The 13,610-nt window shown below is 38.0% G+C and overlaps 1 protein-coding gene across 2 annotated transcripts in view; it reads right to left on the bottom strand.

The window, feature by feature from the left end:
* PPP4R4 (protein phosphatase 4 regulatory subunit 4) overlaps window positions 1-13,610 on the bottom strand; it is a gene marked incomplete at both ends in the record, with an annotated part of 94,851 nt that overhangs the window by 29,640 nt on the left and 51,601 nt on the right. For both annotated transcript variants that reach the window (XM_080913294.1, XM_080913295.1), the window contains 4 exons: window positions 972-1,079; window positions 3,710-3,816; window positions 11,400-11,473; window positions 11,832-11,979. In XM_080913294.1, the coding sequence (XP_080769420.1) occupies window positions 972-1,079; window positions 3,710-3,816; window positions 11,400-11,473; window positions 11,832-11,979 (437 nt within the window). The remainder of the gene's footprint in view (window positions 1-971; window positions 1,080-3,709; window positions 3,817-11,399; window positions 11,474-11,831; window positions 11,980-13,610) is intronic.

Genomic DNA, 13,610 nt, shown 5'->3' with positions numbered 1-13,610 from the left:
TGAACAGGCTGGGTGCAGTGGTATGTGAATGCTTGGTCCCCACGTTGGAAGGATTAGGAGGTGGGCCTTGTTGAAGAGGGTGTGTCACTAGAGATAGACTTTGAAGTTTAAAAGGCCACACCAGACACCAGACCTACTACTATCTCTTTGTCCCCACCCCCTCCGTGTGTGTGTGTGTGTGTGTGTGTGTGTGTGTGTGTGTGTGTGTGTGTCTACAACCCCCTCTTTATGCTGATTGGGATATAAAGCTCTCAACTATTCCTCCAGAGCCATTCTTGTCTGCTTCCCACCATAAGGCTATGAACTAACCCTCTAACACTGTAATCAAGCCTCCAATCAAATGCTTCCCTTTATAAGTTCCCTTGCTCAGTGTCACCTCACAGTAACAGAACAGTAACTAAAGCACTTGGCCTTCCATTTTTTAAAACAGGGAAAAATAAAATAAAAGTCAGTTGGGGAAAAAAAGGAAATGAATAGGTATTCCACATCTTTATGAAGTGAGTAAGTATACTGTCCAATCCAATTCTGACTCTGACTCATATGCACCGTCTAGATGAGACTGAGGTAATTATAGTCCACAGTGATCCAACAAGAAGACCTACCAGGAAAATAGTTCTGAGATCACAGTACAAGAAGTGGTTAGTAGACACAGCACATGGTACATAACTATGCCAAAATATGGTCATCCAAAAGAAATGCTCAGCTATATGCCTTCTTGGATCTGGTTGCTCAGAACTATAACTGAGTAACCAGGATGCAAAGAAAACTGGCATTAATTGAATATCCACTGGCATGCTTAATACATCCCCTTTTATCTCTTACCACAGACGCAGGAGAGGCCTGCTATGACCACCTGAGGACATCACATAAAGAAAAGCAGACGTTTGTGAACTACATGAGCAAGCTATGCACGAGTCACACTCTGGCAATGCAACTGTGCTGTGTGCCATGAGGACTTGAAGTACACTTACCCAATGCCCTGAGCTATATTTTCTAACTGCCGACACATACAAGATCGAACTTCATACTCCACATCTTGACAGAGTGATTTTACCAAGGGAAGTATTTCTCTTTTAATGCTGAGGAAGACAGTTTAAAAAGATGTGTAAATGGACAGACATCTTAGACTAATATTTTCAAAAATCCCTAAATATCAAATTATCACATATGAGAGAGGACACCTTTGAAGTTTTAGATTTTTATATTTAATGTGGCGTGTTGTAAAAATCAGGAAGCTAGAAAGGGCACATGAGACCGGAGAGCGAGAGGCCTTCAGGAGGGAATAGTAGAATATGATATGAAAGTAGCAAGGGAGATATTGAGGGTTGAAGGTTTAAGCAGGGACTGGGGCAGGGAATGGGGGGAGGAGATGAGATGAAAGGTGGTCATGTGGTTTGAATAAGAACGGCCCCCATGGCTGCATATATTTGAGTGCTTAGCCACTGGGGAGTGGCACTGCTTGGAAAGATTAGGAGGCAAGGCCTTATTGAAGGAAGTGCCACTAGGAGTGTGCTCTGTGGTTTCAAAAGCCCGAGCCAAGCCCAGTTACTCCCTCCCTTCCTCCTTCCCTCCCCTCCTTGTTCCCTCCCTCCCTCCTTCTTGCTGCCTCGGGACCCAGATGTAGACTCTCACCATGTCAGCCTGCATGCTGCCAAGCTTCCTGCTATTGTGATAAGGGACTGAACTTCTGAACTGTAAGCCAGCCCCAGGTAAGAGCTGTCTTCTATTAGAGTTGGGAAGATGCCATCACATCTCTTCACAGCAATAAAACACTTATGGAGTGGGTTAAACAAAACTAAGGGTGTGTGGAAAAGCTTTAGGAAAACCACTCATCAGGCGAGTTTTAAGATACATGTTTTTTATAAAGGAGTTTGAATGCCAGTACCCTGCAATGGTACACAACAAACACTTTTTTCTTGAGAAGATATGGGTTATTAAATAAAAACCTTAGGACCAGATGTGTTTTGTCTCCCTACTACTGATATTGCTCTTGGCTGCCCATATAACTACATAGTAAGGCACAATTACTTAAGACACCACATACTTTGGTTGTTCTATAGGTTATAGAGAGATCAAGCCAGAATGGACATGAAAACTTCTACCATGCTGGCGAGTGTTCATGGTGCCCGAAGATGAAATGTGGATAACTAGTGGGGACAAGTTATAGATACAATTACCCAGTGTTGACCTGGGAGGCAGGATGTGACTACTGTGCAGCTGGCATGGCTGTCCTGGTGGTAAGGGACTACTTTCTGACTTTAGTGCTACTCCATGGAAGGAAATCCATGCCTCTTACTGTAAATCTTGACAAAAACCACAGCTGGGAGGCTACAGGTCTTAGGTAGAAACTTGCGACAGTCACTCTGCTAAATGCACAGCTGTCAATCTGCCTTCTACATATTTATGTTTATACCTATACATTAGTGTTGCTCTCAACTGAGAAAGATGCTTCTTTTGGCAGTGGGCGAAATCAGTGCAAGAGATTCACATCTGGTCAATGTGCTGAGAGTAAGTGCCCACTGGTGCGCATTCAACCATTAACTAAATAGCCCTGCAAGTGTCAGGATGCACTGGGGAAGAAAGGGCAGAAACAATGTAAGAAACAGACTAGGAGAGACAGGCTGTGAGTTCTGTCTTGGGATACGCATGGCTGTTGTACTCAGGAATTTACAGCAGCTTTAATTCTGGGCATAACCAGCCAGGCAACATTCCAGCAATGACAGGAGAGGGACACAGGAGGTTCCACCCCAGCTGAAAAGGTACTGCCAGTGGCTGTGGGTTTTCTTCAAGGTGGGTGGATAGGTTGCCCACATCCATGTGCATGTAGGCAGCACTAATTAGACATGGCAGATTATTTTTTTAAGAAGAAAAGGGAATAAAAGTAAGAAGGAGAAGAATCTGGAAAGGAGTGAAAAGGGGACATTCAGGTTAGCTATATCAACATGCATTATACATGTGTGTGTTGTATACATATGTGTGTATGTATGTACATGTTCATATATATGTTTGTATATACACATATGTAATTGCTAAAGAACATTTCTTAAATATTCTTTAAAACCATAACTTACCTTATTAACATAATATACTTTAACATAAGATTTCACAGTTTTTATTGCATTTTTACATAATTTGAATTTATCATCAGTTACTTGTAACTTATGTGTATAACAATATTGGTTAACTTTGTAGCAGCAGTCAAAGGTCCATAGTTAATTCAGAAAGCTATAGCAATGCAATGTCTGATTCTGGCATCTGTCAGGCAAATATGCTTCTGCTTTGATAATGGCGCTCATGTTATAATTCCACCATATGAAAGTGAGCTGCATGGACAATGCAGACATGCTCTGTTACAAGATTATTCAAAATAAGGAATTCATAGCAGTGATGTAAGAAAGCAGAAATTCTGTCTTTACGTCACGTTTTCAGTTATAGATATCCAAAGATAATGCTATTTTATCCTCACAAGAAGCCATAGCATGGGATTGGGAAGACAAAGATGGACGCTGAAAGATAATTTCACTTGACCTTGAGACCCCATGAAACTGAAAAGAAATGTTTCCAGTAGACTCTTGTCTGGGAAGTCTGTAGCTGCACTGGCTAAGCTTGAATGCAGAATGATGCAAAAGTACCCATTGCTAATACAGTATTATGTATTTTAAATCAGTTTAATTTGATAAAAGAAACAAACTTACATACAAATACTCACCTATGGGCATCAAATTTGTTGGTTAGTTTTCCTAAAATCTTACAGCTAACTAAACGTGACTGGACAGTTTGGGAAAGCTGTGCCTTGGAAACAAGTGGATTCAGAATCTAAAAGGAAGCAATTTAGAGAATAAATAGACCGAGAATTGTACACTCCTGTTGCTAACATCAACTTCTTCAAAGAATATTTTCATTTTTAAACATTGTTAAAGAACATGAATTACAACTGAGGGACATGGTCACTCTTAGGTCACTTTCTTTGTGTTCTTGGCTAAGGTACAGATGACAAACTCAACTGAAACCAGCTAGAAACAAAGTGCTGAGGTGAAGCTCATAGGCAAGCTCTGCACGAATCCGAGTGCACATGAAGGATAATTTTGAAATACACGTTTTCAACAGAGCAAAACAAGTTAGTTACCAGATACTCTGATCTTTATTTCACATGGAATTTTATATTCATTCTAACAATATAGAACAAAACAAACCTATTTAGGAAATTCGATCATTTGAACATAAAAACCAAAGTATGGTGCTGCATTATTCATAGTCCAGGCACTAAAAGACTCAACAGCATGGCACAGTGCAAAAAATTACAAATAGTGGTCTGTCATTCTCATACTAATTCTCATGCCAACGAGTCTATTGAAGGCCACATGCTAAGCACTCTTGAGTAGCAACTGCTCCATTAACTTTTACACCATTCTTCAAACCAGAGCACATCTCCGTACTGTGCTCAGCAGCTCACACTATGTGTGATGTCTAGACACCTGCCATTAGGTACACATTATTATCATTACTAGATAACAGGTGCCATTTTAAAGGGAGTATTCTAGACAGTGAGGGCCGGGTCTCTGTCATCAGGACTTGGAATCTGCCCAGGGAAGGCTGAGCTCCCAGATCAGCTGCACAGGCGCTTTTCCACCTGGACTAAGAGTGAGTCTGCTGTATAGGCCCACCGAGTGTTCTGCGAAGGAATGCAGGGAGTTCTTGGAGTGTAGGGAGTGTGGTGCTCTCTGGAAAAGGGTCCTTTGGGGCCTAGAGAAAGAGCTGGGTCTCCATCATTAGGACTCAGGACTTGTGGGCAAAGGGCTGAGCTCCCAGAACAGCCTTGCAAGAGCTCTCACACCTGAGCCCACAAAAACAGAATTTTTTTTTTTTCTGCCATAAGAATTCACTGCTTGCCCACAAAGAGCCGAACACCCAGGAGCATTCTCCCTCCTGAGCCCACGGGCCTTCAGACCCACAGGAGAGACAAGCACCAGTCAGAAACAAAAAGATCACCAACAGTCACTGACAACAAGGTGTTAAGAGGGAAGCTCAAGAACCCAAGCAATGGAAACCAAGACAATCTGACGACATCAGAACCCAGTTCTCCCAACACAGCAAATAGTGGATTTCCCAACACTCCAGAAAAACAAAACTTAGACTTAAAATCATACTTCATAATGATGATGGAGATCTTTGAGAAGCGCATGAAACGATTACAAAAGAACCAGGAGAAATCACTCAGAGAATTACAGGAAAACACAACCAAACAGGTGAAGGAATTGAAAATGGATAGATACAATTTTAAAAAACACACACAAAAAAAGGATACCCCTGGAGATAGAAAACCTAAGAAAGAAATCAGGAGTCATAGATACAAGCATCAGCAACAGACTACAAGAGATGGAAGAGAGAATCTCAGGGGCCAAAGACAAAATAGGAAACATAGACAGAACAGTCAGAGAAGATGCAAAAACCAAAAAGTTCCTAACCCAAAATGTCCAAGAGATCCAGGACACAATGAGAAAACCAAACCTAAAAATAATAGGTGTAGAAGAGGGTGACAAATGTCAACTAAAAGGCACAGTAAATGTCTTCAACAAAGTCATAGAAGAAAACTTCTGTACCTTTAAGAACAAGATGACCATGAACATACAAAAAGCCTACAGAACCCCAAATAGATTAGACCAGAAATAAATTCTTCCTGACATATAATAGTCAAAACAACAAATTTTCAAAACAAGGAAATAATACTAAAAGCAGTAAGGGAAAAAGGATATGTAACATATAAAGACAGACCAATCAGAATTACACCAGAATTCTCAACAGAGACTATGAAAGCTAGAAGATCTTGGTCAGATACCATACAGACTCTAAGACTACACAAATGACAGCCCAGGTTACTGTGTCCAGCAAAACTCTCAATTACCATAGATGGAGAGCCCAAGATATTCCAGGACAAAACCAACTTTACATAATGTCTGACCACAAATCCAGCCCTACAAAGGATAACAGGTGGAAAACCCAACACAAGGAGGGAAAGTACACCCTAGGAAAAGCAAGAAAATAACTATGCAAGCAAACTAAAATAAGAAAGACACACAAATGTAATTCCATCTATAACAGCAAAAATAACAGGAAACAACAATCACTATTCCTTAATATCTGTTAACATCAAAGGACTCAATTCCCCAATAAAGAGACATAGACTATCAAACTGGATACTTAAACAGGATCCAGCATTTTGTTGCATACAGGAAACTCATCTCAGAGATAAAGACAGACACTACCTCAGAGTAAAAGGCTGGGAAAAACCTTCAAAGCAAATATCCCCAAGAAACAAGCTGGAGTAGCCATTCTAATATTGAATAAAATAAATTTTCAACCAAAGGTTATCAAAAAAGATAAGGAAGGACACTTTTTACTCATCACGGGAAAAATCTATCAAGATGAATTCTCAATCCTGAACATCTATGCTCCAAATACAAGAGCAACCACATTCATAAAATAAGCCCTACCAAATCTCAAAGCATATATTGCACCACACACAATAATGGTGGGAGACTTCAACACCCCACTCTCATCAATGGACAGATCATGAAAGCAGAAACTGAACATAGACACAGGAATTAACAAACATCTAATGAACATTTCATTCTAAAACAAAAGAATACACCTTCTTCTCAGCACCTCATGGCACATTTTCCAAAATTGACCATATAGTCAGTCACAAAACAAGCTTCAACAGATATAAGAAGATTGAAATACTCCCATGCATCCTATCAGATCACCATGGACTAAGGCTGATCTTTAATAACAACAAAAACAACAAAAAGCCCACATACACATGGAAGCTGAACAATGTGCTACTCAACAATAACATGGTCAAGGAAGAAATAAAGAAAGAAATTATGGATTTTTTAAAAGAGTTTAATTAAAATGGAGGCACGACATACCCAAACCTATGGGCTGCAATAAAAGCAGTAATAAGAGGAAAATTCATAGCTCTTAGTTCCTACCCAAGAAAAGTAGACAGCAGGAAATAATCAAACTCAGAGCAGAAAAAAACCAAGTAAAAACAAAAAGAACCATACAAAAGAATCAACAAAACTAGGAGCTGGTTCTTTGAGAAAATCAACAAGATTGATAAACCCTTAGCCAGACTAACTAGAGAGCACAGAGAGAATATCAAATTTAACAAAATCAGAAATGAAAGAGGTGACATAACAACAAAAACTTGAGGAGATTCAAGGAATCATCAGAACCTACTATAAAAGCCTATACTCAACAAAACTGGACAATCTGAAGGAAATGGACAAATTTCTAGACAGATACCAGATACCAAAGTTAAATCAGAATCAGATAAACCATCTAAACAGTCCCATGACACCTAAAGAAATAGAAGCAGTCATCAAAAGCCTTCCAAACAAAAAAAAAGCTCAGGACCAGATGGATTTGGTGCAGAATTCTATCAGACCTTCATAGAAGACCTAATAACAATACTCTCCAAACTATTCCAAAAAATAGAGAGAGAAGAAACACCACCCAACTCATTCTTAGAAACTACAATTACTCTCATTCCTAAACCACACAAAGACCCTACAAGGAAAGAGAACTTCAGACCAATCTCCCTCATGAACACTGATGCAAAAATACTTAATAAAATTCTTACAAACTGAATCCAAGAACACATCAAAATGATCATTAACTATGCTCAAGTAGGCTTCATCCCTGGGATGCATGAATGGTTCAATATACAGAAATCCATCAACATAATCCACCATACAAACAAACTCAAAGAAAAAAAAACACATGATCATTTCACTAGATGCTGAGAAAGCATTTGACAAAATTCAACACCACTTCATGTTAAAAGTCATGGAAAGAGCAGTAATCCAAGGCCCATACCTAAACATAGTTAAAGCAATATACAGAAAACCAGTAACCAACATCAAACTAAATGGTGAGAAACTTGAAGCAATTCCACTAAAATCAGGGACCAGACAAGGCTGCCCACTCTCCCCCTACCTATTCAATATAGTACTGGAAGTCCTGGCCAGAGCAATTAGACAGCAAAAGGAAGTCAAAGGGATACAAATCAAAAAGGAAGAAGTTAAAATATCACTATTTGCTAATGATAGTAGACTTGTGACCCCAAAAAGAGAACTTTTACAGCTGATAAACAACTTCAGCAAAGTGGCTGGATATAAAATTAACTCAAACAAATCAGTAGCCTTCCTCTACTAAAAGGATAAACATGCTGAGAGAGAAATTAGGGGAAAGATATCCTTCACAATAATCACAAATAATATGAAATACCTTGGTATGACCCTAACTAAGAAAGTGAAAGATCTGTATGACAAGAACTTCAAATCTCTGAAGAAGGAAATTGAAGAAGATCTCAGAAAATGGAAAGATCTCCCATGATTGTAAAAATAGCCATCTTACCAAAAGCAATCAACAAATTTAATGAAATCCCCATCAAAATTCAAACTCAGTTCTTCATAGAGTTAGAAAGACCAATTTGTAAATTCATCTGGAATAACAAAAAACCTAGGATAGCAAAATCTATTCTCAACAACAAGAAAACTTCTACTGGAATAACCATCCCTGACCTTAAAATATATTACAAGGCAACTTACTGGTACAGAGATAGGCAGGTAGGTCAATGGAACTGAAGAAAAGATCCAGAAATGAATCCTCACACATAGGTCACCTGATCTTTCACAAAGGAGCAAAAACATTCAATGGAAAAAGGACAGCCTCTTCAACAAATGGTGTTGGTTCAACTGGCAGTCAGCATGCAGAAGAATACAAATCAATCCTTTCTTATCTCCTTGTACAAAGCTCAAGTCCAAGTGGATCAAAAATCTCCACATAAAACCAGGTACACTGAAACTATTAGAAGAGAAAGCATGGAAAAGATTAGAACACATAGGCACAGGTAAAATTTTCCTGAACAGAACACCAATGGCTTATGCTCTAAAATCAAGAATCGATAAATGGAACTTCATGAGATTGCAAAGTTTCTGTAAAGCTAAGGGCACTGTTAAGAAAACAAAATGGCAGCCAACAGAACGAGAAAGAATCTTTACCAATCCTACATCTGATAGAGGTCTAATATTCAGTATATACAAAGAACTCAAGAAGAAAGACCCCAGAGAATCAAACAATCGTGTTAAAAAATTGGGTACAGAGCTAAACAAAGAATTATCAACTGAGGAATATGGAATGGCCAAGAAGCACCTAAAGAAATGCTCAACATCCCTAGTCATCAGAAAAATGCAAATCAAAACAACCTTGAGATTCCACCTCACATCAGTCAGAATGGCTAAGATCAAAAACTCAGGTGATAGCAGATGCTGGCGAGGATGTGGAGAAAGAGGTACACTCCTCCACTGTTGGTGGGTTGTAAGCTGATACAACCACTCTGGAAATCAGTTTGGCGGTTCCTCAGAAAATTGGACATAGTACTACCTCAAGACCCAGTCATTCCACTCTTGAACATATACCCCAAAGATTCTCCAACATGCAATAAGGATATATGCTCTACCATATTCTAAGCAGCCTTATTTATAATAGCCAGAAGCTAGAAAGAACCCAGATGTCCTTTGGTAGAGGAATGGATACAGAAATTGTGGTACATTTACACAATGGAGTACTACTCAGCTATTAGAAACAATGACTTTATGAAATTCTTAAGAAAATGGATGGAATTAGAGAATATCATCCTGAGTGAGGTATCCCAGTCACAAAAGAACAGATATGATATGCAGTCACAGATAACTGGATACTAGTCCCAGAAAGCTCTGAATACCCAAGAAACAACTTTCAGACTATATGAAGCTCAAAAAGAAGGAAGGCCAAAATGTGAAAGCCTCAGTCCTTCTTAGAAAAAAAAAAGATAAGTGTATAGCACCCTCTTAGAGTGTGGTAACCTAGACCTTAAATCACTAATAATTCAAGAGCTAAGAATGCAGCCTTGTGGTAATTTTTGGTATTTAAAAATCATTATGTTTAATCCTTATACACTAAGAAAACTTTGACCATTTCCATGTTCTGTTTTGTTTTATGTGTACTTTATGCTCATTGCAACTAGTAAGTTTTCAATGCATACAATCAACCCTTTAAAAAAAATCAAGTACTGACAAAAATATTCATTTAAAATGCTTTTAAAATCTCTACATTTATCTTTGTTTTTAAAAATGAAGTTGTTTAATTTCAAAAAGAGAGAGTATTCTGGTATTGTGATAGAATGACAAACTATCATGTGGACAAAGACACAAGGAGATCTGTGGAGGATATTTCAACGAATAACTTCTACCATGGCATGTTCACAAAGAAATACATACAAGGAGAATGTTCGAAAATGCAAAGTTATTTTACTAGAGGACAGATCTGCTGTTTTGTCTAGTTTGTCACCTTAACTTATAATAAAAATTTTCAAGAGAAAAAATGAAGCATATTGAAAATTAAGACAAATACCAACTGGGACTAATATTTATACAAATATATACAAATATAACAATGGATGGCAGAGAGATGGTATATATAAATGGTGCTTACAGGACAGGATCAGATAACTTCTAAATAAATACACCCAATTAGATATAATATATGAAAAATAGTCAATAGTATAATTTGAAATTTCCAGTTAAAATACATTCATGGGTTTAGCCTGCCAAATTAAATTGGAACATCATTTTTATTGTTGATGTTAACACAGTCTCACACAACCCAGAATAAATTGGAATTCACAATGTAGCCAGGAAGAACCTTGAAGTCCTCTTCCTATCTTCACCTTTTGAGCACCAGGGTTATGGTCATATGACCCCATGCCTTGCTAATGACATCCTGGGGATCAAGGCAGGCTTTAGTGCATGCTAGCCACGTTCTCTACCAACTGAGACATCCCAGTGAAACACTATTTTTCATAAAAACTCAGGGTAACTGTATTTCTCATATTTAGTGAAGAACTTAAAAATATTAATGTCCCCTTGCTAGGTTACACCACTTTTATGAATGTTACAATTAAAAAACTACCTTGAAAGCTCTACAGAGATGCCTTATTTTGCTAGTAAAAGAGAAGCTGAAAATAGCTTCCGCATCTAACAAGTAAATAATTTGCAAATACACGCATCAAAAGGATGTTGGGTGAGAAGTGTCCAGATTCAATATAATTACTGGTGTGACAAGCAGCAACCACACAGAGGGAAAATATAAAGGTTAGAGCTCAGAAACTTAAAACCAGCCAATTACACAAGTATAAATTATTTTTCTTCCTTACATTTTCTGAATTATTTAAGTTTTCTGAAATGAGTATGTGTTGCTTTCACAATGAAAAAGAACTTTATTTTTAAAAAAAAGTAACACGAATTACTAGTTACAGAAAGAAAAAAAGAAAGAAAGAAAACCAGTTTTGTTACCTCATGCCTCAGGGTTTCTTTGGGCAACAGTTCTACTGCAGAGAGAAGTGTTTCCAGCCATGCATTGCTGACACCTAATGGGCACAGATGCAACATACTGGGTTAACATCTCGAGCAAACACACTCTCACCTCATCCATCAACAGCCTCAATCCCATCTTATTAAAAAATAAGACTCATTGTTATTACTATTCTAAGACATTTTCTACAGTTATTGTCTTGAATACCTTTAGAAAATTGTAAATACTAAAAGTAATTTGAGGGAGATGTACGCTATTCTTACTGTATGGTAATCCCATGAACGTAAATGAAAAGGAAAATATCTAAGGAAAGAGAAGCCTGGGGGAGGCACTACTGTGTTCTCACCCAGGGATCTTTCCACGGGTGCCAGGTAACATAGACAAGAATGTAACTCAGCATGCTGGGCCCTGACCTGTGTCCCTGTGCTCCAGGTGCAGAAGAATGACTTGCAGGAAGGAGTGTGCATACGTGTGGACTGACATTGATTCTTCCTGAAGAATAGTCAGGAAGGACACCGCAGCCGTTAGCTGCATTTCCACGCTCGCAACATGCAGGACTTCCTGTGTGAGCAGAAAGAGTTTACTATTTACAGAGATGAGAGGTCAGAAGAGTAATGTTACAATGTTATAACAGCCAAGGTTACAAAAATCAAATAGCAGACTCACTAAATACAACCTTTAAAGGTATGAACTTCTTAAAAGAACCATATCAATCTATTCTTAATACTTAACTCGTTAGTTGATAAATTTCTTAGGAAATCTTAAATCTCAAGAATTTATACATTATGTAACATTCTCTTGCTTTACTGGATGAAACCGATAATCCATGTGTAAATCTTTAGGTGGTTTTGATGGGTTTGAACTTTTACATTGCTGATGGCAATACACATCCTACTGAGCAAAACAATGTCAAATCTCAATCACGTGTATTTTCGTTTTCTGAATTTCTGTTTTAAAAATAAACAGCATAAGGGCTGGGGAGATGACTCGGTGCTTAAGAGCTTATACTGCTTTGGCAGAAGACCAGAGTTCAATTCCCAGCACGCAGGTCAGTCAGCTCTCACCTGCCTGTGACTCCAGCTCCAAGGATCCAACGGGCCCTTCTTACCTCTGCAGTAAGCTCACTCAGACGTACACACCCCTCCACAGATTCTCACTGGCACACATAATTAAATAGAAAAAAATCTAAAATAACTAAACATTATACATTCTAATGTGAACAGGAAAATACTCAAGAATGTGAAAATGGTCAGGTGTGATGCACACCTTTCATTCCAGCAATAGGCAGCAGAGGCAGGTGGGTCTCTGTGAGTTCCAGGCCAGCCTGGTCTACTTAGGGAGTTAAGGCTAGCCATAGCTACACAATGATACCCTCTCTCTCAAAAAAAAAAAAAAAGTATAAATGTAGTTTCTTTTCCCTTCGATTTAACTGATAATAGAATAAATTACTATGAAATAAACAATTTAAAAGATTTTCTTAAACATAAGAATGTTTTTAAACAATAAATTACATTCATACATCCCAATTAAAGAATCTAAACATGCATATTTAAATTTAAAGCCTACATCAAATATACATTTTAAATATATCAAAGGCTAAAAAATAACCCAAGTAAGCTCCTTCATAGAAAAAAACGACTGTGCCTCCCTCTAGAAGCCTGCTGGTTTTAGGATGAATGCACAATGTGAAGGCAGAGCAGAATTGTTTTGCTCAATTATGGAAATAGTGAGAATTTCTCTTATGTGTCAATTTTGTGAATGACAGAGCAAAGTTATCAGAACATCAGGATACTTACTGTCATTAAGTTTCCTTTTTGTGATCTTGGGAAGACTAACTTTTCTGCATTATTTTGTTATATAATAAAAGTCAATTATAACATGATCATTATACAAATTTAAATGATTTAAACAGCTTTTATTTGTACAATTTACCAACTTATTCTGCAAATGACCATTTAAATAATGACCACTGTTTGCCCAGTGTCTTGCTCTATACTACCATATATATTGAGTTTGTAGAATATCTTCTCTGGTCTCTTCCTAAGGCTGTAGTCGAGGCCCCTCATTGGAGGGTGTATAACCCTTTCACAGGGGTCACAATGTAAAGTCATCAGAAATACCAGATATATACATTCTGATACACAGCAGTAACAAAATTACAGTCATGAAGTAGCAATGAAAATAATTTTATG

This window comes from Micromys minutus (genome assembly GCF_963924665.1).
Source record: "Micromys minutus genome assembly, chromosome: 1".
Taxonomy (NCBI): Eukaryota; Metazoa; Chordata; class Mammalia; order Rodentia; family Muridae; genus Micromys; species Micromys minutus.
The sequence above is the reverse complement of the archived record's forward strand: the minus strand, read 5'-3'. Positions and strand labels throughout refer to the sequence as shown.